This window comes from Amphiprion ocellaris, chromosome 22, assembly GCF_022539595.1.
Source record: "Amphiprion ocellaris isolate individual 3 ecotype Okinawa chromosome 22, ASM2253959v1, whole genome shotgun sequence".
Lineage (NCBI taxonomy): Eukaryota > Metazoa > Chordata > Actinopteri > Pomacentridae > Amphiprion > Amphiprion ocellaris.
The window spans coordinates 9,358,913-9,384,265 of NC_072787.1; the positions used below are offsets into that span (position 1 = coordinate 9,358,913).

Consider the following 25,353-nt stretch of genomic DNA (forward strand, 5'->3'; position numbering starts at 1 on the left):
TAGGTGTGATGTCTGCTATGCATGCTGAGTTTTGTCCTGTCAGTGATATTCCAACATGTGACTTTGTGTGTTTTCAGTGGCACCGTGCTCCCAGGTCCCAGGCACCGTGTTCAGCAGCTGTGGACCCTCCTGCCCACGCTCCTGTGATGACCTGGCAGTGAGTATGAGCGAGCACGACTCCTTTTCAACCACTACTACTAATTCAACATCAACCCATGCTTCTATGGATAAAAGTGAATCATTTTGGTGATTATTTCCCTCAGCACTGTGAGTGGCGTTGTGAGCCCGGATGCTACTGTACAGAGGCCAGAGTTCTGTCTGCTAACGGGACAGTCTGTGTAGAGAGGGTAGACTGTCCCTGCTTGGACCTGAACACAGGACAGAGACTTGAACCAGGAGAGACCACAGAGGCCCCTGATGGATGCAACAACTGGTCAGAATAACATCACACCAGAAGCACACACAGTTAGACCCCTACAGAGAACTAATCAAAAGAATCATCCTGGTTCTCTGTGTTTCAGCACTTGTGAGGGTGGGAGGCTCAACTGCACCAGAGACCCCTGCCCAGGTGATCACAGGATCTGGAAATATCTCTATTGTTAATATCAATAATAATATAAATACTTAATATACCTGGGAGTGGTCATTACATAGATTTTTCACTCCCTCTGTTGTCCCAGTGCCAGGCGGCTGGTGTGAGTGGTCAGAATGGACTCCCTGCTCCAGGACCTGTGGGGCAGAGTCGATGTCCCGCTATCGGAGCTGTGGCTGTCCTGAGCCCAGGGCTGGAGGGGAGCTCTGCCCCGGGGAACAGGAAATACACAACAGGATTGGAGTTCAGCTCCAGAGACAGCCCTGCCCTGTGATGACCTTCTGTCCAGGTGAGATATTACCAGTGAGGGTAAAAACCGTTAGTATCTCAAGGCTTTCATTAAAAGTGTGTTTACTGCTTACACAGCTTTGGCTGAAAAAAGTGGAATTTGAAGTTTGAATTTGGGTTTGACAGGAGTCCTCCACACAATGAAACTTTAAGCTTCAAACTTAGAGCCTGATGGATGCACCTCACATCAAAATTCACATCCTGTCTACTCGGCTGAATTGTCCTCGAAGTATTTATTGTAACGAGTGCAGAACATAGCAAATTAAACCTTATAACTCCACCTTTCTAATAATACTAGCTGCAGGTCTGTGCAGTGAACCACTGGTGATAGAAAATGATCTTTAAATCTGGTTAAATTTATTCATAGTTACAATCTGCATACAGCTGTCTGTCCATGTCCACATCTGTCACTCTTTTCTGAATTATTTATCAACTCATCATTGCATATGTTAATATTAAAGCATATTAATATCAATGCAATGATATATTAATATCACGTCACAAGGAATAATGCAACTGCAACTCTATTCTGTTTTCTACATATTTGTACCAAAGTAATAACAGTATTCTGAATACAGATCAACCTTCTGCAGAGGGGTTTACTTTGGATTGCAGTGATTCAGAGGTTGTGGTTTGGGGCCCCAGAGCAAAGCAGATTAAATTGTTCTGAAAAAAAATGTGATACGTCATGTATGGCTCAAGATGTGAGCTTAAAAATAAAACTAGTAAAATTAACATGAAAAGGTTTATAGCTTAGGAACTTAATAATAAATTCTCTTTATCCCTACATTGTTACAGTATGTCTTTCCCTATGTTTTGATTTCTGCTTCTGTTGTTTGTGTTTTTGTCTCTTCTTATTCATAATCTGGTGCTTGTGTTTTTAGGGGGTGTTGAATGTGTTAGAGATAGGAGACAAGCAGCTTCTCTCAATTAAAGTCATTTATTCTATAATGTAAAACTGGCCCGATATCAAGGACCATTACTGTTCAGATTCAAGATTCAAGATTTTTTTATTTGCCATTTGTACACATAAACAGACAGTTTAGGCTCATAAGAATTCTTGTGCTAGGTTCTCTTGGAAGTCGACCTAAAGAACAGATAACACAACTGTCAAAGATAGAATTAAAACAAGACTCTACAAGAGTGATATCTAAAAATATAGTCATCAGCATATTTAATGATGATGGTCTAACCTTGGGTGGAGATACAGGAGAAGAGTTCAGGGCTGAGACAGCAGCCCTGTGGGGATCCACAGCAGACACTCCCATTCTCACTACCTGTGGTCTTTCAGTCAGGAAGTCCAGGATCCAGGATCCAGTTAGAGGTGGGAGACGGGACACCAAGGTCTGTCAGCTTGGCTATCAGCTTGCCTGACCGAATGGTGTTGAAAGCAGAACGGTCATCCTGACATATGTTCTGCTGCTGTCTAGCTGTTGCAGGGTGGATGTAAGGTCATATCACTGATCTATTGGGGCAGTAGGCTAACTGGAGAGGGTCAATAGTGTCTGAAATCATGTGGTTTTTGTGTGTGAGGACCAGCTTTTCTAGGCATTTCATGGTAACTGATGTGAGCGCCACTGGCCTAAAGTCATTCAGGGTGGATGTGTCTGGTTTTTAGGGACCAGTATAATGGTGGATGATTTGAAGATGTGAGGGACTACTGCCTGGGATAGAGACAGGTTGAATATGTCTGTATACACACCTGCTAGTTGTTCTCTGCAGGCCTTCAGGACTCCAGGGGCAACACCCCTCTTTTCCAGATGACTACTGTCAACAAAATGTTAATCTGTAGCCGTCTGTCCAGGAATGGATGAAATCCACAGTATACAGAGTGTATTTATGAAATGTGCTGCGATCTCATTGGTCAAAAACTGATGGAGAGGAACCACGTTTAACTCAGCCCTCTCTTCATTGATGCACAGGCATGTCCTCCAATCAGATGGTCCCAGATGCTGTAAAAAGAGTCCCTCCCTATGATGACTCATATGTCTCTTAGTGTATTGACCTTGCATCATTTACTGCTGACTTCCCCACAGTCATGGTATCACAGCTTTTCGTTGATACACCATCTCCAGTCATGATTATTTATCAGTTCTTAAACTCAGCAGCTTTTGTTCTCACCAGAAGTCCTTATGACTTGGAGTGGCCTTCAGTACCAAGTGAGTGTACGTGTACATGCAGTGTGCGTATGTGTATCTATGTGTGTCCGCAATGTATGTTGGTGTGTTTGAGTGTAAGCAACTCTGTCTGACCCAGGTCAATCTATGGTCTAGATGCTGAATCACTTTAATTCTTCACAGGTCAACACAACTCTTTTTTTTTAGCACATAATGCAATGTATAAATCAGTATTAAACCAGAAACATATTTAACAACAAATAAATCCTTACAGTAGATGAATATATCAACAATTCTTGGACCTGTTTGTTTTCCTCTTCCATTCCAGATTACATCTAGTCTGACTGTACTTCTCTTCCTCATGTCTTTTCTTATCTCTCCCTGTAGTTCATGGTTCATGGAGTTCATGGTCAGCATGGTTGGAATGTGATGGGTGTGCCGGCTCGTCCACTCGTACCAGGGAGTGCAACAGTCCTCCCGCCAGGTTTGGTGGTCTGCCCTGTCTGGGGGAGGGCAGGCAGAGCCGCGGTTGCCATGACAACATCACTGTCTGCTCAGGTCAGCATAATAAAGTATTTACTGTGAGTGTATGTAGAAAAACATGTATATTCCAGATAAAAGGCAGGTTACTGGAGGATGTGGATGAAATGAAGAAATGAAATACAAAGAAGAAATGCAATCTGTGGAAATGATGAAGGAAAAGAATAAGAGAGGCCTGATATTTTCAGACATAATGTTGCAGAGTCTGGGCTTTGTTTTTTATGCCTCTTTTTGTTCTAACCAAACTGTGTGGTGGTTGAATAAGAGAGAGAGAGAGGCCTTCTTAGAAGCAGGGTGGCGTTACAATAACATTACTGCATCTGTTCCTAGAGCTGAACCCCGGGAGAGGGAAGAAAATAAAACCTGTCAAAATAAAAAGGGTGCCTGAAACAGAAGATTAATGGAGCCTCTACTCCTTCTGTTCCTGTGTATGTCCAGTCCCAGCAAGATGATAACTGGAGTTACTGGTTAACAATAGCATGACATTATTCTCCTCTGGAGCAGGAGGACAAGACTGTGCACATGGGTACACAAATGTCAGATGATGTCCATAAATCATCCGTTTCTGGAATAAATTAGATTTATTTACACACAATACAGAATCCAGTTTCTTGATTTTTCTTTCCAGTTCTGATAGCTTCTGGTTTCCACTCATTTCATCAGGCTCAGCTGTATCTCTGTCCATCTGGGGAGAGTTACTTCATCATAGAGTTTGGAGTTTTTTCCCTTTTCTAATCCTGACAGTTTCAACATTACTTTTTTTATTGTCCCAGATGAGTATACATATCATAACACCCATTATTTCACTGTGTGTGTCAATTCTTCTCAACATGTACTTCACTTTATGCTCTGAAGACTGTGGTGGAGGCCAGGAGGAATGGACCTGTGGGAAGCCCTGTCCTCGCTCCTGTTCGGATCTCCATGGTGACACGGAGTGCTTGGACTCCCCTGGGTGCAGCTGGACCTGTGGTTGTCCAGGTGACAAGGTGCTGCAGGACGGAGTGTGTGTGGACAGGGAGGAGTGTCGCTGCAGATACCACAACAGCTCTGCTACTGGTTCGGTCCACTTCCTGTTTATGTGCAAATTTGTAATGGAGTCAGACTAGCTGAATAGTGGTGGACTAAGAGGATATTAGTCTAATCAATAGATTTATTGTCTCATTGTGCAGATGGTCTGGAGTCCAGTAATACATCATGGGTTTGGCCTGGTGGATCTGATTGGCAGTTTGCAAATCCAGGAGACAACATAATCAGTGACTGCAAAAACTGGTACAGCACACCTGAACAGCTGGACAACATGTTGATCCTTAAATGTAATAAAACACCCAAACATCTTGTCCTTTGTTTCCCTGTATGTCTCTCTTTATTTCAGTTCATGTGAAGCTGGGGTTCTGCGGTGTCTGTCTTTCCCTGGTTGCCACGTTGATGGTGGCTGGAGTCAATGGGGAGCCTGGACTGAGTGCTCAGTTCCCTGTGGTGGAGGAGTGAAGTTCAGGAGACGTCTGTGTGATAATCCTGCCCCTCAGAGTGGCGGTAGAGGATGCCTGGGTGTCGCTGAGCAGCAGAAACACTGCAACATAAAGCTGTGCACAGGTAGTCATGTCATGTGTGGTCAGGCCAAATAAAAACACAAATTTTAAGACTAAAAACACAAATACAGCTTCAAAAGAAATGCCTTACTATCAGTTTTACGGAAACTTGAGAGAGGAGTTTATTTTTCACAGAAGATGCTTTCAGTCCTCTTGGTAATTTGAACAACACATGCACAAACATGTACCATATTCAGAATGATAAAACTACTGGTTTCTTTGCTGTCTCTATAAAGATTATCAATATTTTTATATTACACTTACTGATAAAAGCATAAAACCATAATGTGCAATTTCTAAAGACATACAGTGTTTGGAATGAAACATGTTGAGTATCAAGTTTATTACCTTGTTAGCGTGTCCATATGGTGTTTTAATTTACTGGATGACATGCCATGATTACAATAAGCAGAACTGAGCAGTTCCATCTTCATACTGCAGTGTCGTGATGACAGTCTTAAAAACAAGGATCCAGACGTCCCAGTGCAGAGTATAGACGTACAATTAAACCATTTAAGACATGAAGGGATTAGTTTCATGGAAAAAACTGTAATTATGAAAGTTTGATACACAGCGTTGAGTTTTGGGGTTTAATCAGTTACAGGAGTCATGTTACTGTCTTGTCTTCACATCTCCAGACTCTGAGGGCCCGTGGCTGGCCTGGTCCCAGTGGTCCGGGTGTTCGGTCAGCTGTGGTGGAGGCCAGCAGTCACGCTCTCGCTTCTGCAGCTCTCCACCTTGCAGTGGCTTCAGTCAGCAGAGCAAAACATGCAACACCCACGTCTGCCTCGGTAAATTATGCATTAGATTAATTGTAAGGTGCATGCTAGCTTTCCAAAGCAAGTCTTATCTGAGGATTTGTTTTTAGTATATTTATTCCTTCTCACTGTCGTTGTGCAGATGTCGGCTGCCCTCCCGGCAGGCTGTACAGAGAGTGTGAACGAGGTGAAGGCTGTCCCTTCAGCTGTGCTCAGGTCAGCGGTAGAGACGGCTGCTACACTGATGGCTGTGAAGAAGGCTGCCACTGTCCCCCACAGACCTACCAACATCACGGAGTCTGCGTGCTGGTAGGTTCAACAACAGAAACATCCTTGCTGCCTTGTGACGGATCCTAATATTAGTTTCATCAAGCTGTGCCACAAAATGCATCTGTAAAAATTCCAATTAAAGCTCAAACAAAGCTTCCAGAAGACTTTTGAGTTTATGCGATTTGTGTGTTTCAGGAGTGTCCATGTTTTGTGGATGAAGAGCTTCTGACTTCTCTGCAGAGTGTCTCTGTCACACCAGTCTCATCTTTATTTTTTCATAACATCTCAGAAGGGACGGAGCTCCAGTCTGGAGATACGTTTGTCCATGACTGCAGCACCTGGTGAGCAGGAAATCTGGCAAATACTGACAGCATTACCAATGGTCTCCTGATGTTTGGACAGTTAGAGGGAATGATGTAGATGCCTAAAATGTCAATAAAACTGGAACAAGGTGTCCATATTTAGATCCTTATTGAGTATAATAATGCAGCACCTCACTCTCCTATCAAGTTTTATACATGCTATACCATGAAGCTGAAGCCAGAAGTTTCTTGCTTTTGAATTGCCACCTTTCCATCATTATCATTGCTAGAATGTCCAAACTCTTCATTAGAACCACCCCTCAGCCCCTCATCCTTCTGTTCTTTGCAGTACCTGTGAGCATGGCAGGTGGAACTGTTCCTTGGATCACTGCCCAGTCGATGGTGGTTTGTCAGCTTGGAGTTCTTGGAGCCCCTGCTCGCTGTCCTGTGGTGGTCTTGGACTGAAGACTCGCTCTAGAGGCTGCACAAACCCTACCCCAGCACATGGAGGGAGAGACTGCCAGGGGCCACGGCAGGAAACCACCTACTGCCAGGCCCCTGACTGTCCAGGTACGGGGCTGAATTTACAGAGTAGATGCTGTAATGGGTGTGTTTAGGTTTGCAGAAGATGACTGAAACCCTTTTAATGATGTTGGTGGTGGAATGAAGAGTGAATTTTTGTTTTTGCTTTTTAGCAGTTGTAGTTGTTCCAACAGAAGAACCAACATTACCAGGTAAATTACCAGCCTTATACCTTACCTTTTTTTATACATTTTAACTCATGTTGTTCTCTGACTTCCTTTCCTGTTATCTATTTTTGCTGCTCTTTTATTTCCCCGAACTGTCTTGTACATGATGGTGTTATTTTTCTTGTTTTCCCTCATGAGTGATTAAGTTTGTGTTAAAATGCCTTTTCCATATTTAATACTCTTTTCTCCTCATTCTCCTTTAGATGAGGATTCTGGCTTCTCTCTTTGGTCATTATGGAGTCCCTGCACTAAGACCTGCACTGATACTCTCAACCCAGCCATGAAGTCCCGTCATCGCCGATGTATCTCACCTCCCTGCTCTGGAAGCTCTCACCAGGAGAAGGCTTGCAACTTGCCCCAATGTTCAGGTATGGCCCCCATTACTTATTACTACTTTATACCTGCACAATCATTATGAATTCTCTAAACACATAACTTACATTAATAGTAAACGCTAATGACCAGTATAACAAACTGAACACCAGCAATCAAAACAAAGGCATCACATTTTACAACCACAGAGATATTTAACTTCTTTATGACTTCATCATGTTTCGTTCTGGAGGCGAGGTATGTTTAGGAGACAACTGTGCACGGAGGAACTGCTCGTGGACAGAGTGGGGGGTGTGGGGCTCCTGTTCGCGGTCCTGTGGAGTGGGGCAGCAGCAGAGGATCAGAACCTTCCTCATTCCCGGCACTAACGGCTCATGGTGTGAGGACATCCTTGGAGGGAACCTGGAGCATCGCTTCTGTAACATCCGGCCCTGCAGAGGTCAGCGAGATAGAACAGCATGTGGAATCGAGATGGGATTTTCATTTCAAAATGCTCAATAAATGGAAATGGATGTCTTTTACAGCATACCTTGAGCACATTTGTTGCCTATATAGGAGTTTTCCAGCTTTGGTTTTTACTCAAACATGGTGTTCTATTGTTGTGAGAGGAGAGGAATGAAGGTTGGAGAAACAACGTAAAACATCTCTATGCATATGCACTTTAACCTCAGCTATTTGTTATTACTATTTGTTATCAGGTTTTTTTTACATCCAACCTCTGATATCACTAGATTGACTGTAGCTGTTTTTAAAGTCTATTGTCTTTTTATTTTCTGTATACTGGTTGATTCCATCTTTTTTTAAACTGTAGCTAGTGTCTGGGGATTCACTATTCTGAGTTCTGGTTGTGTGTGTGTCTGGATGGTGCAGTGGATGGAGGCTGGTCCCACTGGAGTCCCTGGTCTCGCTGTGATAAGCGCTGTGGTGGTGGACGCTCCATACGCACTCGCTCCTGCTCCAGCCCTCCATCGAAGAATGGTGGGAAGAAGTGTGAAGGAGAGAAGAACCAGGTCAAACCCTGCAACACCAAACCTTGTGGTGAGACTGACCTAACATGTACATACACACTTCCTGTTTAGACCACTGTGACCTTAGGGTTGGTTCATGCTGTGTGCGGTTGAATGCTCATTAATTCAGCAGATGGCTGTTTTCTTGGGCAAGTCTTTGTGTTCAAAAAGTCAGCACAGTCCGCAATCAGCATTCTTGGTGAGGCTCGTTACGTGAAGACAGTGCCTGCAGCGTCATGGGAACATTCCTGACCTTCTGCTTCTGTATTGTCAGATGAAAAAGGGTGCCCAATGGGCCAGGAGTTCGTGTTGTGTGCCAACCAGTGTCCACAGCGCTGCTCTGACCTCCAGCAGGGAATAGAGTGCCAGGGCAACAACAAATGTCAGCCTGGCTGTCGCTGCCCTGAAGGTACCAGAGAGGCTGTCATTTTATTAAAACATATCTCTCTTTCTATCTGTGTGTATGTGTGTGCAGAACTAAATTATTCTTAAACCTCCTTCGTCTGTTGGTATTCAACACAATGAGTCTGTGTGTGTGTTTGTGTTCATGGGACCACAGCATGGTGATCTGAATCAACTTTGTAAAAGTGAGCTTTAAATGCATCTTTAAAGGGTCGGTTTACCCAAGCTGCAAAAACATAATTTTACACTTATCCTTAATGGTTTCTAGCCATTCAGATAGTTTGGATTTATTATAGTTGATTACTATAGTTTTGAGGTGTTGCTATTCAGGATTCTCTCCGTGCATCACCAAAATGGAAATTAACACAACTTAAAGATGCAATCAGCATTTTTATTTCAGCAGCCAATCGCACAGCAGCCTGCATCTGAAAGATGTCACCTACAGGTATGACCACAAAGAGAATTATCACCTGACTCTTCAACAAAATGTTTTGGCATGTCATAGCATATTATTTTTCTTGTTGCGTTCATTAATATTTTTTCAGCCAATGAAAGCAGCTCACTGTAACTCCCTGTAAAAAAAAAAAAAAATCAAAAAAAAAAAATAATAATAATAATAATAAGAAGAAGAAGAAGAAGAATGTTATTTGAAAGCACCATGTCCAGAGCTGAACAGAAGACAGACAGAGAACAGTTAGTGAACTTAGTTAAAGATATCTGGATTTGGTAGAGACAAAATGAACTAAAAGAACAGTCAATATCTTATTTTAACTGTTTTGATGGCAGAATACACAGCTCCAGATAAACAAGAATATTGCTCTGTGTCTACTGGATATGCAAACAGGCAACAGTTTGCTAACAAATTAGCTTTTTTAAAGATGAATCATAAGTCGTCACTGTGTTTAAAACCCTCATAATGTCCTCCCAGTTAGCCGTACACCTTTTGTCCCATGGGATCAAAATGACCCTGCCTGGTTTGACTGTTATTTAAAGCATATGGTATAAATTGTCAATCAATTCTGTGTTACACCCTTAGTCTTACTTCAGTCCAACCCATTACCTAACATTTTTCCCTTCATTTTGGAATTTAGGGCCAAATAGACTTTGTTACATGAAAGTATATGATGACAAAAGGTTTTGCTTGGAGTCAGAGTGACCCCAAGGACAACATGAGGGTTAAAACTTGCATATGATGGTAATATTGTGGTAACACTGGCTGAATTCATCCCAATCTGAAAATTATAAGATGGTGCATCTTTTTTCAAATAATGATAAATAAATATTGCCTGACTAGACTTCATTAAAGATGTGTGAAACAATATGTTTTATGCAGTTTACTTCTGTAAAGTAGCTGCTGCAGTTTAATGAGACTAAAACACTGGTCTCTTCAGCAACATACCACACAGTGCAGATAACAGTTGTGTGTGTGTTCAGGTGAGCTGCAGCAGGACGGGGTATGTGTGCAGCTGTGGCAGTGTGATTGTGTGGACTCACTGGGGCAGGTCTGGGCGGCCGGCAGCTGGCATCAGGTGGACTGTAACAACTGTAGCTGCACTGATGGACAGCTCCTCTGCACCAATCACAGCTGCCAGCCTACCTGTGTCTGGAGCTCCTGGTCCAGCTGGGCACCATGCAGCATTTCCTGTGGGGAGGGCCAGAGAACCAGATACAGGTGAGGAAAAGAAACTCACTGAAAAACAACAGCTTCTACTTACTGGAACACCCATCTGAGAACACATCTGCTGAAACTGAAAACTATTATTGTCATCTTTTCTAGCACAAAGTTCTCTTTGTACTTTTGCTGAATGTGTTATTGAAGCAAAATGTTGAAAAAGTAACAGACATAACTGAAGGGTTAAGCAGGCAGGCAGACAGACCAATCAAATAGAAGATTTTTAGGTTAGCGTTTGGACAATGCTGAATAACAGAAGAAACAGGATCTGTTCAGTGTTTACGAAAATTTACTCATTCATAAATACCATGTTGAGTGGAAAGGACCTCAGGAAGAAGGTTGCTATAAAAAGCAAAAAGGGGAAGCTATAAAATAATCTTGGAAAAGAGATTTAGGCTTCATCTGTCCACAAATAATCTGCAAACACTCACCCTCTGTACATGACTGATGAACCCTGATAACATTTCCTCAGGAAACACAAGAAACATTGCAAATCAGGTATAACCCAACCCAACTCTAAGGACTCCACATCATCAAGAGAACTTTGAACTCCCAGTCCTATCTGGAATGGAAGCCATGCAGTGGAGCTGGGCGGAAAATGGGTCATACATGAGATGCTGACGAGAGCACTCCAGTAAAACAACAGATAAATTAGTTAGAAAAAGAAAGTTTGCACTTTGCATTGTCCAAGTGACTGTCCAGACCTGAATCTAAAGGCTGTTTAGATTCAGGTCAGCATGTGGTCCTGGCCTGGATGTTGCACAACATTTTTCCTGAGGGGGGAGAGACAAGCAGTCCATGAGGGCGATGGGTGGAGTCATAGATGACACTGATGACCTTTTCCTGCACTATATGGTGTAGACTTACCAATGGTGGTTAGACTCGTAATCATCTGGGCAGTCCTCTGACCTGATTTACAACAGAGCAGCTGCCATACCAGACAGTGGAACAGGATGTGAGCAGGTTCATGTCTGCTACCTCAGGTAGTAGAGGCTTTGGTTCATCTTTTTTATGATGTGTATGAGGTGTGTGTAGACCACTTTAGGCTGTCTGACTGAGCAGTCGTGGATCAGTAGAAGGCTTAGGACAGTGCCTGTGTTGACACTGATTTGAGGGAAAAACTGTAGTGGATCCCGATTGACTCAGATTTTGATTAAAGTCCTGTATCCAGTTACTCAGTTTTGAACCCAGGGTATGACAGCTGGACTGCCAGTGGTGACTGGAGGAGGACTGTGTTAAAGCTGCAATCCAGGAACAGCAGTCTGGTGTTCATGTTCTTGGACATCCTAAGAGCTCATCAGAAGTCCAAAAAAGACAAGTTCTCAGCATTGAAATGACCTGAACGGCCATTAATCTATACAGATATGTCTTTGGACAGTTTGTAATGACTCTAGCTCTTTGAGGTAATTTTTGTGGCCATAAATCTTTTGAATCAATTTACTTTAGATTTCCAGTGATGTGTTGCATGATTTCAAGCGAAGAACAAAGGACTGACAGTTCTTCCTTGTTCTATGGTCCAGGTCTCTGATCCCAGAAACTGAAGGACTAGACTGTCACTTTGAGGAAGTCCAGCACAAACCCTGTAAGCCAGGACCCTGTCCACCTCTCTGTCTCCTGGACAACCAGGATCTGAGTGTGGGAGACACCTGGCTTCAGGGAGAGTGTGAACAATGGTGAGATAGATATAGACAACACTGAATACTGAACAGAAGAATATCTGACTGATGGTTTTCACTGGTTCATGTGCTTCAAACTTTTTCTGCTCTGTTTTGCATTGTAGCACGTGCACCCCAGAAGGAGTTTACTGCCAAGACATCGACTGCAGAGGTAGGTCACTGTTCTTATTTTGATGACCAAGCGTACATTCAGTTGGCCTAATATGGCAGAATAACAACGAAGATTTGGGATTTTGGCCTGCATCCACTGAGCAGATGTTTTGTCCTGTTTCCAGTGGATGGTGGGTGGACCCCCTGGTCCGTGTGGTCTGACTGCTCAGTGACCTGTGGACGGGGCTCACATGTTCGGACTCGAGCCTGTATTAATCCTCCACCACGGAACAACGGCTCTCACTGCAGCGGGCCAGAAAGAGAAACCCAGACCTGCTGGACCTCTCCCTGCCTCGGTTAGTCTTGTCTCACTGTCACAGTTTATTTATTTACATTTGATCAATTCATTTATTCATAGTCATTACCAAAAACCCACTACACTTTATCTCTAGTTCTAATGCTTTTATATCTAATGTACATGTGAACTGTATTATGAAGTATTATGAAGTAAAATGCCATTCATACTTCCTCTTACGTCTACAGATGACCTCTGTCCCTGGTCGCCATGGTCACCATGCTCCCGGAGCTGTGGGGCGGGGTCTATGTTTCGACGCAGGGTGTGTGTGTGTGAGGAGGGAGGAGATGCAGCATGTTCCTCTGAGATCGAGGCTCAGAGGAACCGTGAGGAGACCCAGCTATGCTACAAGCAGCCCTGTCCAGGTACAAACTGATAAATCTCAATGAAAGATAGTTCAGGCAGCAGATGGTTAGGTAGACTGAAGCCAGATAGTCCAACAGCCAAAATCTGATTGTGTGCTGTGCAGCTTTCTGAGGTTTCTATTTGTGTTGGGTTTTTCAGATGATAGGAAATGTTTCTGTTTCAGAAGTCATGATCAATAAGGGAGGTTTTGGACATAGCTGAAATGTTAGTTATTAGTGAATACCATACAGTGAACTGGACACATCCCAACATGATATCATGAATGTTTGTAAAAAACCCTAAGCATTTCATAAGAAAAAAATGCCCACACATAATTACAAAGTTCTGATATTACATCTTGTCATAGCTCTGTTAAAGAACTCACCTAGAAGGTCCAGGGTTTGGGAGATTTAGCCCAAGTGTAAATCCAACTTAGAAGTGATATAATTACTGGAGGATGGAACGGTTTTTGTCATCTGACATTCAAGTAGCATTGCACAGGGGTGTACTCACTTCTGTTACAGGCTGATCCTGGTTCAGGTCTAGTCTAATTATGGACTGGACCTTCCTGTCACATGTTAAATACTACTGATAAAGATGAATTTGTAAGACTTTGAAAATGTATTCAGTAAATGATCTTTTTATGTTGGTCACCACATTAGCATTAACTAGAGAAGATGTCTGGACTGCTGAATGCTTGGATTACATTTAGGGTAGATGTAACAGTGATGGTGTCTGTTCATCTGAATCATATTTTTTAAAGATTAGAATAAGGAAGGTCACTTTGGTTTTTGATTCATTAAGTCAGTAAATAAGGCGTATTATCTCCCCTGTCCTTAGCTACATTTGTCAACAATTAATGCGATGATTGATATTACTGGATATTTGGAAAATTTGGTATCAGATCAAAAAACGATTTTTTGTTTCTGCTTTTACTGCCTTTGAGTGTGTGATGTTATTTAGACAGCTTTATATAACAATGTTTGGTTTATAACTAGATAAATGATACTCTGATTAACCAGGACCAGCTGCTGGTTCACACCAGTACCAGTGTAAATTAAGTGTCACAGGCTGAAGTGGACTGTAAATAACTCTAAGTGTTTGTTTAAACACCAGCCAGAGAACCTTCCAGGATGATTTATCTTCTTTTCCAGGCTGTCCCATGTCAGCTTGGAGTGTTTGGTCTTGGTGCTCCTGTGAGTCTCAGAGGCAGCAGCGCTACCGTGTAGCTCTGTCCTCTGCCACCAGGGGGCAACAGTGCACTCCTGTAGAAACACAGAGCAGGACGTGCACGCTCAGTCAGTGTGACGGTAAGGTCACTCCCTGGTATACATTTCCTGAAGATGCTCTTTATTTTTCTTTTCATGCCCTTAGGCAACCAAAGTAGCACCCAGAGTGTCTCATTGGAATACAAATAGAGTGGATGTGTCTGAGCGTTCATATATGCATAATTCAGTACATGGTGATGCTATCCATGAATATCATTACTTAATGTCCCCCCCCCCGTTTGTAGCATGTGAAGCCCCGTTTGTGTACTTGGCATGTGGTGCCCCCTGTGAGAAGCAGTGTTCCCTGTGGCGCCATGAAGATTTGTGTTCAGGGGTCCAGGAGTGCATGCCTGGATGTTACTGCCCACAGGTGAATTTCAATAGATTTTTGCTTCATTGCTAAATTATGCTGACACACATTTGGAAAGTGAAATCTACTGTATAATTTCCAGTTATGAATTATATATATATATATATATATATATATATATATATATATATATATATATATATATATATATATATATATATATATATATATATATATATATATATATATATATGCTGAGCTTCTCATCATAGATACAAGTTAAAAGTACTGAGAGTTCACAACTGTGTGGGTTTTTTTTGTCTGTTATATCAAAAATATATCAAAACAAAAAATATCCAACTGTGTCAGTGTTTCTTTCATGGATTTAGTGCAGGGGTGTCAAACATGTGACCCATGGTACGAGTTCGTAAAGTGTAAAAAATTCCAGAGAAGACATTAACTCCAGATTGTAAATTAGTAAAACTATACATTAAAAATAGTTTCTAGATCATGACAAGTTGTTTTGATCATAAAGTAAAATACTAGATTGCTCATTGTTCTTTTGTTGTTTTGTGTCTCATTTTTGCAATAGTTTGTCTTATTTTTTCGTTTTTTTGTCTTTTGTCTCATGTTTTTGTCGTTTTGTTTTTCCTTTTTGTCTCATTAGTTTTTTGTCTGATTTTTGTCATTTTGTGTTTTGCTTTATTTGTTGTTTTGTGTATCATTTTTGTCATTTTGTGTCTTTTTTCTCGCTTGTCGTTTCTCAAATTTTTTTGTCACTGTAACTTTTTTGTCAATTTTTTTGTCTCTTTTTTGTGTTGTTTCGCATCGTTTGTCTCATTTTTTTGTCATTTTGTTTCTCATTCTTGTCACTTTGTTTGTCATTTTTGTAATATTTTGTCTTGTTTTTGTTGTCTTTTTCTTTGTCTGACTTTGGTTGTTTTGATCATAAAATAAAACACTATCATTCAGTTCCAGATACCTGTGACTGAATGTTTTGTGCCTTTGTAAGTCCACTGTGATCTGGAATTTATAATGTGTAAATGATAAACTGAGGCATAATAGTGTTAAAATTGAAATTATTTTTCTTAAGAAATTTCAGGTTGTTTACAGTGTTTTGTAAAAAGATATTCATTCAATGTGAACGTTTTTGCGCTAAAATAAAGGAAAAATGTGGAGTTATAGTTTAATATGCTGTGATTTACCTTGTCCGGCCCACTTGAGATCAAATTTGGCTGAATGTGGCCCCTGAAATAAAATCAGTTTGACACCCCTAATTTAGTATTTTCCCTTCCAGGGCCTGCTGCAGCAGAACGGTAGTTGTGTTCCTTCAGAGGAATGTGGCTGCATCCACCCACAGCACCAGGTTTCAGGACAACCACCCACTCCTGTCACCATCCTCCAGGGCTCCACCGTCACCATCGGCTGTAATACCTGGTTAGAGCATAGCTATTGAAAGTTAATCATTTCTGCGTCAGTCCTTTGTTGCACAAAACTGTTTTATTTTTCTGGTTATTTTTGGACAGAAGTTTTCAGCAACGCTTGCATAATAGATATTGGCAACTGTGCCAAGTCCTGCATGAACAATGTATAAGACTATCTGCTGCATCTCAATCATTCTCTGCTATTTCTGCTTTCATACACTACTTGTTTGTATTTGTCTTTTACTTGGTATGAGATCGCTGACTCAGTTAGACATATTGTTATTATTATCTGTTTGTTTCCTTTTCTGTCCTTCAGCGTTTGCCATGATGGAACTCTGCAGTGTGACATGAAAGAGTGTAAAGGTAAGAAAGCAGCAGCATAAGAATAATAAAAATATCTCCTTTATGAAGAAGTCCTTCACCGTGTTGCCCTGTGTCTCTCCTTATGTTTTCAGTCATCCTCAGCGAGTGGTCAGAGTGGACTCCCTGTTCTCCCTGTGTACCCTCTTCCTCTCTGCAGCACAACTCCTCAGCAGCAGGGTTTCTCCATGACACTAACATGGTCTCAATCCAGAGGCGCTTCCGGGCCTGTTTGGACCTGGATTCTGGTCTTCCCATCACTAGAGAGGAAGAGAGCCAGTGTCCAGGACTGCTGGTGGAGGAGAGGCTCTGTCCAGATGCTAACATTTGCAGAGGTAATGGTGTTTGGCCAAGAAGATGTTGAGGTAATCAGTGTTATCTTAGTGCAGAAGGGAAGTCAGTGCCTCAGTTTGTCTCCGTTACTACACAGAAAGGAAAAGTAATGAATTGGACAGTTTTGCTTCTACCGAATTGCCCTCGGCATGCTGCAGCACTTGAAAAAGATTGTATTCAGAAACTCGGTTAACAAGTCAGAGTTTGACAGGCATGACACCATGGGAGGAATGGATCGGACTGGGTGATGGGGTAACTATTTTGTTGAAATGACTCCAGGATGGTTTTATCTCCAGAGGTGGTCATTTGGTTTCGAATATGGGTTAAGTACAAGACCAGGCACATTTCTTCTAGCTCTATCCAACAACAGGACAACTCAAAGGTGCACTCATTAGAAATGGTATAGCAATTCACTGGAACACACTTCATTGCTTCCCATATATTGATTTAATATTGGAGACCAGCCACAATTACAGCAACATTAACCAGCACATATTGATTTTCTATATGTTCTTGAATGGGTAATATGTTATTTCATTGTAGAGCTATGTCCTCTCTCTCTTTGGCCACTGACAACAGACCAGTCTGTGAACAACATAACCCCTCCTCCCTGTGCACAGTCTGAATCAAACATGTGAGAGCAATGATTTCTGTAGATTTGGCCCCACAGAGATTTGAAGTTCACGAATGGTTAGCATCATCAGGTCCTTAAACACGACCTGGAGAAGGCCATTCATGCTTTTATCAGTTCTCGTATCGATTATTGTAATGCTCTCTATTTTGGTTCCACACAATCGTCACTCCGTCAACTACAAATGGTTCAAAATGCAGCTGCCCGTCTGTTAACCCACACACCCAGACACACTCACATCACCCCCATCCTCTCCGCCCTCCATTGGCTCCCGGTTCATCATCGTATCGAGTTTAAAATTTTAACATTTGTTTTTAAAGCCCTTCATGGCCTAGCTCCTTTATACATATCGGAGCTTTTAACCATCCACCGCCCCAGTAGAGCCCTCCGGTCGTCCACGCAGATTATGTTGGATGTGCCCAGGTCCCGGTATAAGCAGTAGGGTGGTCGGTGCTTTGCTGTAGCCGCCCCAAGACTCTGGAATGCACTCCCACTCGAGCTCCGCGTTATTACTGACCTGCCGCTTTTTAAGTCTAGATTGAAAACCCATCTATTTAGACGTGCTTTCGAATCCTAGGACTGTTTTATGGTTTTTATGGTTTTATGGTTTTCTTAGTTTTGTGTTTTTATGGGTTTTATGGTTTTATAGTAATCAAAAATTGTATTGTTTTGTTTATTATTCTGTCTGGAAAGCACTTTGGTCTTCTTCTATGTTGTTGGAAAGTGCGCTACAAATAAATTTTTGATTGATTGATTGATTGATTGATTGATTGATTGATTGATTGATTAATTGATTGATTGATGATTGATTGATTGATTGATTGATTGATTGATTGATTGATTGATTGATTGATTGATTGGTTCTGCAGAAATTTTTTAAAAACTCATGAATCTGACAAGTTTGTTTAGCGATGTTTAGAACACAACGCTGTCTGAACTCTTCAGATATGTTCTGCTCAAGCAGCTCAGATAGCCTCATTAAGCCTTAATTACACTCACTATGGATGGTGTTGCTATTAAACTACTTCTTAGTCTGCTTGGAGTCCACTAGGGACGCTCTGATAGATATGTACTCAGTGGATCAGTAGCTATTCTGTGCATCCACAATACTGCCAGGTGTGTGTACAACTGCCCTTGTACTGTAATGATAGTGCAAATTCTGGCAGCATTGGCAAATAATGTCACGTGGGCCCTGTAGTGGGTTTCAGCCACTTCCAGGGCTACTTTCTCCATCCAATAGTACACAAGGGTCCAGTCGGTGTAATTTTTGGCATCCTTCTAAGTCGGTGAGACTCCACACAAATCCTTCTGCTGATGTTCACATGCAGCCCAAAGCTGTGCCATCATGACCACCAGTAGTTCACATGCTCAACAGAAGTATTACATAAATGCTAATCTAGTGCACATGTATGAAACATTTCCTCTGAGCAGACTCTAAAGAAGCAATAAAGTACTATTAAAACTACAATAACACAAACCACAGCTGTCTGTAGTGGAGTAGCATCAAGTATCCACACTACAGCCTGCCTCATAGCTGGGAACCAGCCTTTACTGTTCAGAACAACTCTGTAGTGATGAGGAGAGGCAGATAGACTCCACTGTAGCATCAACCACATCTTTATTAACATTTAAAAACCAATATACACTTTACTGACACTTTATGGTTAATTATGGTAACTTAATCCCCCTGTATGTACTTCACAGAGTCAGCAAGCGTTACCTCTCACGCACATACATCCTCCACAAAAAGAATCTAACTCAGTGGGGAACAGTGCAGTTTTCCTGTTTATGCACAGACGTTTCATTTAATGGTTTAGTTAGTGAACAAACCGAACGATTTTAAGCGAATATATATAGTTTGGCAACCATTTACAGCAGGAAAGACTAACCTAGATTTCTGATATAGAGAATCTCTTAGAAAAATCTCAAGTGTTGTCCGTGGACTTGATTGGTTTTAATGTGTGTATTTGTTGTGTGTCACTTCACTGTTGGCAGTGCAGCTTAAAACCTAGCATCAGTAGATAGTTAAGCATTTGTAATCAGTATCCACAGTGAAAAATGGTATTGTACGTCCTTGCTGCCTCATTCTCAGTATTCCCCAAAGAAGTGAAAATGGAAAAAAGGCTTGTAAAGAATGGGTTTTATGTCCAAGTGTCTGTGGGGACACTCAGGGTTGATTGGATTTGGTTTTGTGTGTGCAATGAATCACTCATCTTGAACTCAACACTGTCATCCCTCAGTTTGTGTCTGGTCCTTTAGCCTCACTGTAGATATGAAAGGGAACGACTCTGAATTACTATCAGGCCCAGTGGACCTTAGGTTTGACTTCCATTTCAAATAGTCCTGTACGTCTTCATAGTCTAAAACTGCTCAGTAAGAGTGTATAGATGTTTTATTTACTCTGCATGAATACAAGAATCGAACCTTCAAGTTTGACATCTCAGTAGCTCAGGTTTGCTTCTACAAAGGTCCTCAAACATAAACACTTTATTATTGCAACAATTACGGCAGTTTTTGTGATGATTACAGTCAATTATAATTAAGACTAGTGATGATAATCACTCTGCTTTTCTAGATCTCTGTCACTGGAGTGTGTGGAGCAGCTGGACGGTGTGTGCAGAGCCGTGCAGTGGTGGAGTCAGGCAGCGCTTCAGACAGCCTCTGGCTTCTCCTGTAGGACCCCGCTGTCGCAGCCAACAGACACAAAGCCAGAGCTGCAACACAGGACTCTGTCCAGGTACAGCTGCTTACCTAGACTTTAATGTTGACATTCCAACTTAGCAAACTCTTAGAGAATTTGGCATCAGCTAAACTTTTCAGCAGCTCTAAGACTGATTTCTTCCTTTTCCCTCTGAAACAACATTTGAATAGTTTAATCCTCAATACTTAAATTCCTGATGTCAACACTTCAACAGAAACTTTGCTGAACTGCCTTTATTTATTAAAGTTTTACATAAATGCATGAATGTAAACTATCTGATAGTGTTGGACCCCAGAATGACTGCAGATAAAGACACCTGCATCAGAGAATAATAGTTTTTTTAATTTTTTTTTTTTTAAACTGACTTTTTTGTACGGGCTGCACAGTGGCGTAGTGGTTAGCACTTTCACCTTGCAGCGAGAAGATCCCTGGTTTGTGTCCTGGCCTTCCCGGCATCTTTCTGCATGGAGTTTGCATGTTCTCCCTGTGCATGCCTGGATTCTCTCCGGGTTCTCCAGCTTCCTCCCACAGTCCTAAAATATGCTGAGATTAATTGATTATTCTAAATTGCCCGTAGGTGTGAGTGCAAGTGCGATTGTTTGTCTGTATATGTAGCCCTGTGATAGACTGGCGACCTGTCCAGGTGTCCCCTGCCTTCACCCCAAGCCAGCTGGGATAGACTCCAGCCCCCCGCAACCCTAATGAGGATTGAGCGGTGTATAGATGATGGATGAATGGATGAATTTATTTTATCTGGGCTTCAAAGAAAACATTAGAAATGATACGGCTCTACGTATGTGGTGTCTGTAAATCAGCTGGTTGTCCACTAAATTGCCTCCAGCCCCGTTATATACTGAAGTATGGGATACTGAACCTGAAACTGCTCCAGTGGTGGAAGAGAGCTCTGCTGACCATTTACCATATATACAGGGTGTACGTAAAATCCTTCCTGTTTTCTTTAAAGACCTCCTCTGATGAAAATCTAATGTGTTTCCATGGTAACGTGTCCATATTGAGTGTTAAGATGCTGGAAGCTCTCAGCTCTCTGATTTTACACAAAAACAGAAGAACGGAGGGAGCAGAATATTTTTTCACAGCACTCTTTACGTGTATTTTTAAGTAAAGAAATCCTAAATCTTCCCTTGATGTTCTGATTGTTTGCAGTTTTTTAATGATGTGTTAAGAAGTATCACTCACAAGTTGACCTGAACTTTTGAAATGTCTTTTTCTGCTCACCACTGCCTCTGATGGCATCGTCCTCCCTATTACAGAATAAACTATTATTCAAGCTCATGCACTGAGCTTCTTTGTCTATTTATCAGGAGTGAATGAGTGAATTTATTGTTTCCCAGGTGAGCGCTGTGAGGATAGGGGGCGGAGCTACCAGGAGAGCTGTGCCAATCAGTGTCCTCGCAGCTGTGCTGACTTATGGGAGCATGTTCAGTGCCTCCAAGGATCCTGCCACCCAGGTAAACACTGACAGGTTTCTTCTATCAGAATACTTGGATCCCTGGATCAGCTGGGACAGTATGTCTCTCTGTTTTTCTGTTTTCTCAGGTTGTCGGTGTCCAGAAGGCCAGCTGTTGCAGGACAGTCGCTGTGTGCCGGTAGCAGAGTGTCGCTGTGGTATCCCATCAGGCAATGGGACCCTGGAGTTCATACCTGAAGAGGAGCTCACAATGGACTGTAACACCTGGTGAGAACATCTGAGCTTGAAGAAAAGCTCGTCCAAATGGATCTATCAATAGAACAGTAGTAATATCATAGAGAATGGCTCACATTAAGTTCACCAGACGTTATATTCTGATCTGTTCTACTGTGGAGAGTTTGTTGTGGAAAATTGAAAACACTTTGCTGTGTCAGTGGTATATTTAGTATAGTATATGTTGTAGTGAATAACATTCAGATTCTCAAAAGGGAAGCACACATGTAGCAGCTTTTATCACTGAACAATATACAGAACTGTGTGAGTCTGACCCCATCATCAATTTTCCACGCTATAGAAAAAATAATTTTTCCTAACTTTAGGCTCTCAGAGATGAAAACATCTCCCAGGGTGGACCAAAGACTTTCCCTCTCAGGCTTCCACCCCTTAACCAGACAACTGGTTGAACATCATTCCACTAAAATTAAATAATTCTCCAAGAAACAAAAATGTTTGACTATTGAAATGAACAGATTTGTCATTTAACATGTAAATAATTGAGGACGTAACAGTTCCACACATGTTCAGCTGAGTTTTCCACTGAGCGTGAGGTAAAGTTTCGCCTCTCCATCTGCAGTGTGTGTGAGAACGGCTCTCTGGTGTGCACCAAACTTCCCTGTCCAGTTTATGAGCCTTGGAGCCCGTGGAACTCCTGCTCAGCTTCATGTGGACCTGGCCAGAAAACAAGGACACGCCACTGCCAGGACACAGAGGGCGGTCCTTCCTGTGCTGAAACCACACAGACAGAAAGCTGTGATCTGCCATCATGTCCAGGTCTGAGATGAGACAAACAGCTGTATGCACAATATGAAAGTCCCAGAATGTCTGACAGCCTATTACATTTACATTCAGTAGTGTTTAGAAATCATATTTAGCTTATTCTCTCTCTTTCTAGTGGGCTGTTTGCTGAGTGAGTGGTCAGCTTGGAGTGAGTGCAGTGCCTCCTGTGGTGGCGGCTCGTCGATACGGAACAAGACGGTCCTTCAGGAGCCGGAACCTGGTGGCACGGCCTGTGTTGGACCACTGGAGCAGCACACTGTCTGTAACACCAACAGCTGCCTGCCTGGTAACACAAACACACATTTAGTTACAGTCTCTTCAGAAGATATAACCTGTCAAGTATTTATGAAGAAAAAACACATATGGAACATGACAAGGAACCACACAGTGGTTCCTTGTCATGTTCCAGACCCCCCGCGATAGACAATAATCCGTGAAGTAGTGACCATATTTATTTTATTATTCATATTTATTTTAAGGCTTTATAAACCCTCCTCACACACCACAGAGCAACACTATGCAGCGATCAGAGGTCTGTGTGAAATGGAGGCCAGATGTTGAATGCTGCTACACACAGGAGACAGAGGAGACTGATGCTACGGTCGCTGAGCCAATCAAAGCTCAGCGCTGTACGCTATGCATTTTATTTAGATTAAATATTCTTTTATTATGTTTTAATTATTATTTTTTCTGTATTTTTTTTATATTGCTTTCATTTTCTTAGGCAAAAAAATGCTTATTTTACCATTAAAATAATTAAAATAATGTAGTGATGGCAGAGCTGGTCTATGACTGAACTGTGCTGAAATCCACCATGGGAGTTTGGGGTGTTGGGGGTTTAAATGTCATTATTGTGGTTTATGTTAGTGTTCTAGTGTTACTAATGTTTGTGTATTATTGTGTCTTTGTAGTTTAGTCAGCCTAGTTAATTTGGTTACGTGTTCTGTTGTCAGGACCATGAATGTGAAGTGTGTTTGATCACTTACTGCCACACAAGATATTCTGTTGCTCTCCATGTGTGTCAGAATAAAAGCATCTGCAAATTGCAGAATGCATATGAGACAGATATCCTTTCTCATGTGCCATTTTTCAATGCAGTCTGCCACAATAATAAAAATAAAAAGGTACACATTTACTACAAAATCACGCGATGTTGCGAAAAATCTGCGATACCAAATGAAATTTAAAAATCTGCGATACAGTGAGACCATGAAAAATGAACCGCGATATGGCGAGGGAGCACTGTACATCTCTGTGCACTGATGTATTCCTGAGAAGTGATTTACTGTGTGTTTGTGTGTTGCAGAGTGTCCCAGCAGGCAGGTGTTCAGTGACTGCTCAGCTTCCTGTCCGTATACCTGTCAGGACCTGTGGCTTCACACTCAGTGTCTGCCTGGACCCTGTACACCTGGGTGCACGTGCCCTTCAGGACAGGTCTGCACACCTCCGTGTGTGTGTGTGTGTGTGTGTGTGTGTGTGTGTGTGTGCGTGCGTGCGTGCGTGCGTGCGTGCGTGCGTGCGTGCGTGCGTGCGTGCGTGCGTGCGTGCGTGCGTGCGTGCGTGTGTGGTGTGTGTGTGTGTGTGTGTGTGTGTGTGTGTGTGGTGAATGTCAGATCTGACTCCTAACAGTCTCATTGTGTCCTCTAAAGTTGTTGTATAGAGGCTCCTGTGTGCTTCATGTTGACTGTCCCTGCTCACCGCTCTCTCTGCCGCCTGATTACCAAAGCTGGAACGTCAGCGCTGAGGATTTCACAGAAGCCCTGCTGCCACCTGGAACTGCCATTCAGCACCTCTGCAACACATGGTAATTCACCACACATGGTTTCATCTGTTCATTCAGGATTTAAGCAGCTGAGTCCTGTTGTACGTAGTCAAACCTTTAGAGTTTGGATCTGGTCTGCTGGAGTAGCTTGAACTGTCCTGACTGAAGGATATGGTCCATGAAAGAAAGTCTTTAGGGAACTTTAATGCCAGGCCAGACTCAAACCTCTCACACGTCAATAGTACTTTGCATTGAAGAATGATTTTAGTGGTTGAGGTGGTTTAAATGTTTTTCCTTTCTGCTGCTGTCGGTATTCTGCTTCTTTTGTTCTAAAAGGACGTTCTAAAAGTGTCTGTCTTCCTTAAAAGCCCTCATCTGGTGAAAATCAAGGTTTTTACCTTGTCCATAAGGTGTTTTATACTAGAAGACATATCACAAGCAGAATAAACATTTAACACCATGACTGAAAATACAGCGTATTGATGACAGAAACACAGATTTATACTTCCAGGGGTTTCAACTGCAACAAACCTAAAGAACCAATCATGTTGACTCACATGGGATTTCTATATCATTTTACATGATTTTATATAATGATACTCTTCTTCTGTGTTATTATTCAATAGTAGTAGAATATTAAGAGCACTCACTGAGGCACATTTATCAGTTCATAGAGAATATGAAAAGGAATAATTTAATTACACCTTTTATGTTTGACCTAAGAAGTCCTCATACCTAATCCACATCCATCTTTCAGGGCATTTTAAACATCCTATGAGAGCATTAAAACAAGTTTTTGCAAAGAAAACTATTTGTTTACATTTCAGTTTTACTAAATCAGAAAGGAAAGCCTTTAAAAGTCACTAATTGCCTCTACATTACTGTGAACAGGACTGAAACCCTGTCTCTCTTTAAGAAACATGACCACAAGCAGCACCAATGGTTTGATCTATTTATATTAAATGTCACAAATAGTTTGTCCATAATAATTCAA

At 41.9% G+C, this 25,353-nt stretch overlaps 1 protein-coding gene and 1 long non-coding RNA gene across 2 annotated transcripts in view; one reads left to right on the top strand and one right to left on the bottom strand.

Moving 5' to 3' along the window:
- sspo (SCO-spondin) overlaps nt 1-25,353 on the top strand; it is a 99,024-nt gene that overhangs the window by 43,938 nt on the left and 29,733 nt on the right. Inside the window, 34 exon segments of the mRNA XM_055006881.1 lie at nt 78-157; nt 264-433; nt 522-568; nt 681-881; nt 3,385-3,555; nt 4,393-4,593; nt 4,707-4,806; nt 4,910-5,130; nt 5,765-5,917; nt 6,027-6,193; nt 6,350-6,495; nt 6,806-7,026; nt 7,152-7,190; nt 7,409-7,573; nt 7,771-7,977; nt 8,409-8,576; nt 8,820-8,954; nt 10,382-10,619; nt 12,140-12,292; nt 12,400-12,446; nt 12,571-12,741; nt 12,929-13,105; nt 14,240-14,395; nt 14,599-14,723; nt 15,961-16,100; nt 16,404-16,450; nt 16,543-16,782; nt 19,987-20,148; nt 21,465-21,581; nt 21,670-21,808; nt 22,395-22,591; nt 22,713-22,883; nt 23,904-24,031; nt 24,247-24,401. Coding sequence (XP_054862856.1) covers nt 78-157; nt 264-433; nt 522-568; nt 681-881; nt 3,385-3,555; nt 4,393-4,593; nt 4,707-4,806; nt 4,910-5,130; nt 5,765-5,917; nt 6,027-6,193; nt 6,350-6,495; nt 6,806-7,026; nt 7,152-7,190; nt 7,409-7,573; nt 7,771-7,977; nt 8,409-8,576; nt 8,820-8,954; nt 10,382-10,619; nt 12,140-12,292; nt 12,400-12,446; nt 12,571-12,741; nt 12,929-13,105; nt 14,240-14,395; nt 14,599-14,723; nt 15,961-16,100; nt 16,404-16,450; nt 16,543-16,782; nt 19,987-20,148; nt 21,465-21,581; nt 21,670-21,808; nt 22,395-22,591; nt 22,713-22,883; nt 23,904-24,031; nt 24,247-24,401 — 5,155 coding nt within the window.
- LOC118469697 (uncharacterized) lies at nt 7,836-10,584 on the bottom strand. The gene is made up of 3 exons (XR_004846648.2): nt 10,442-10,584; nt 8,068-8,556; nt 7,836-7,969 (listed from the first exon to the last, which is right to left on the bottom strand). It is a non-coding gene; the product is annotated as an uncharacterized LOC118469697 (long non-coding RNA).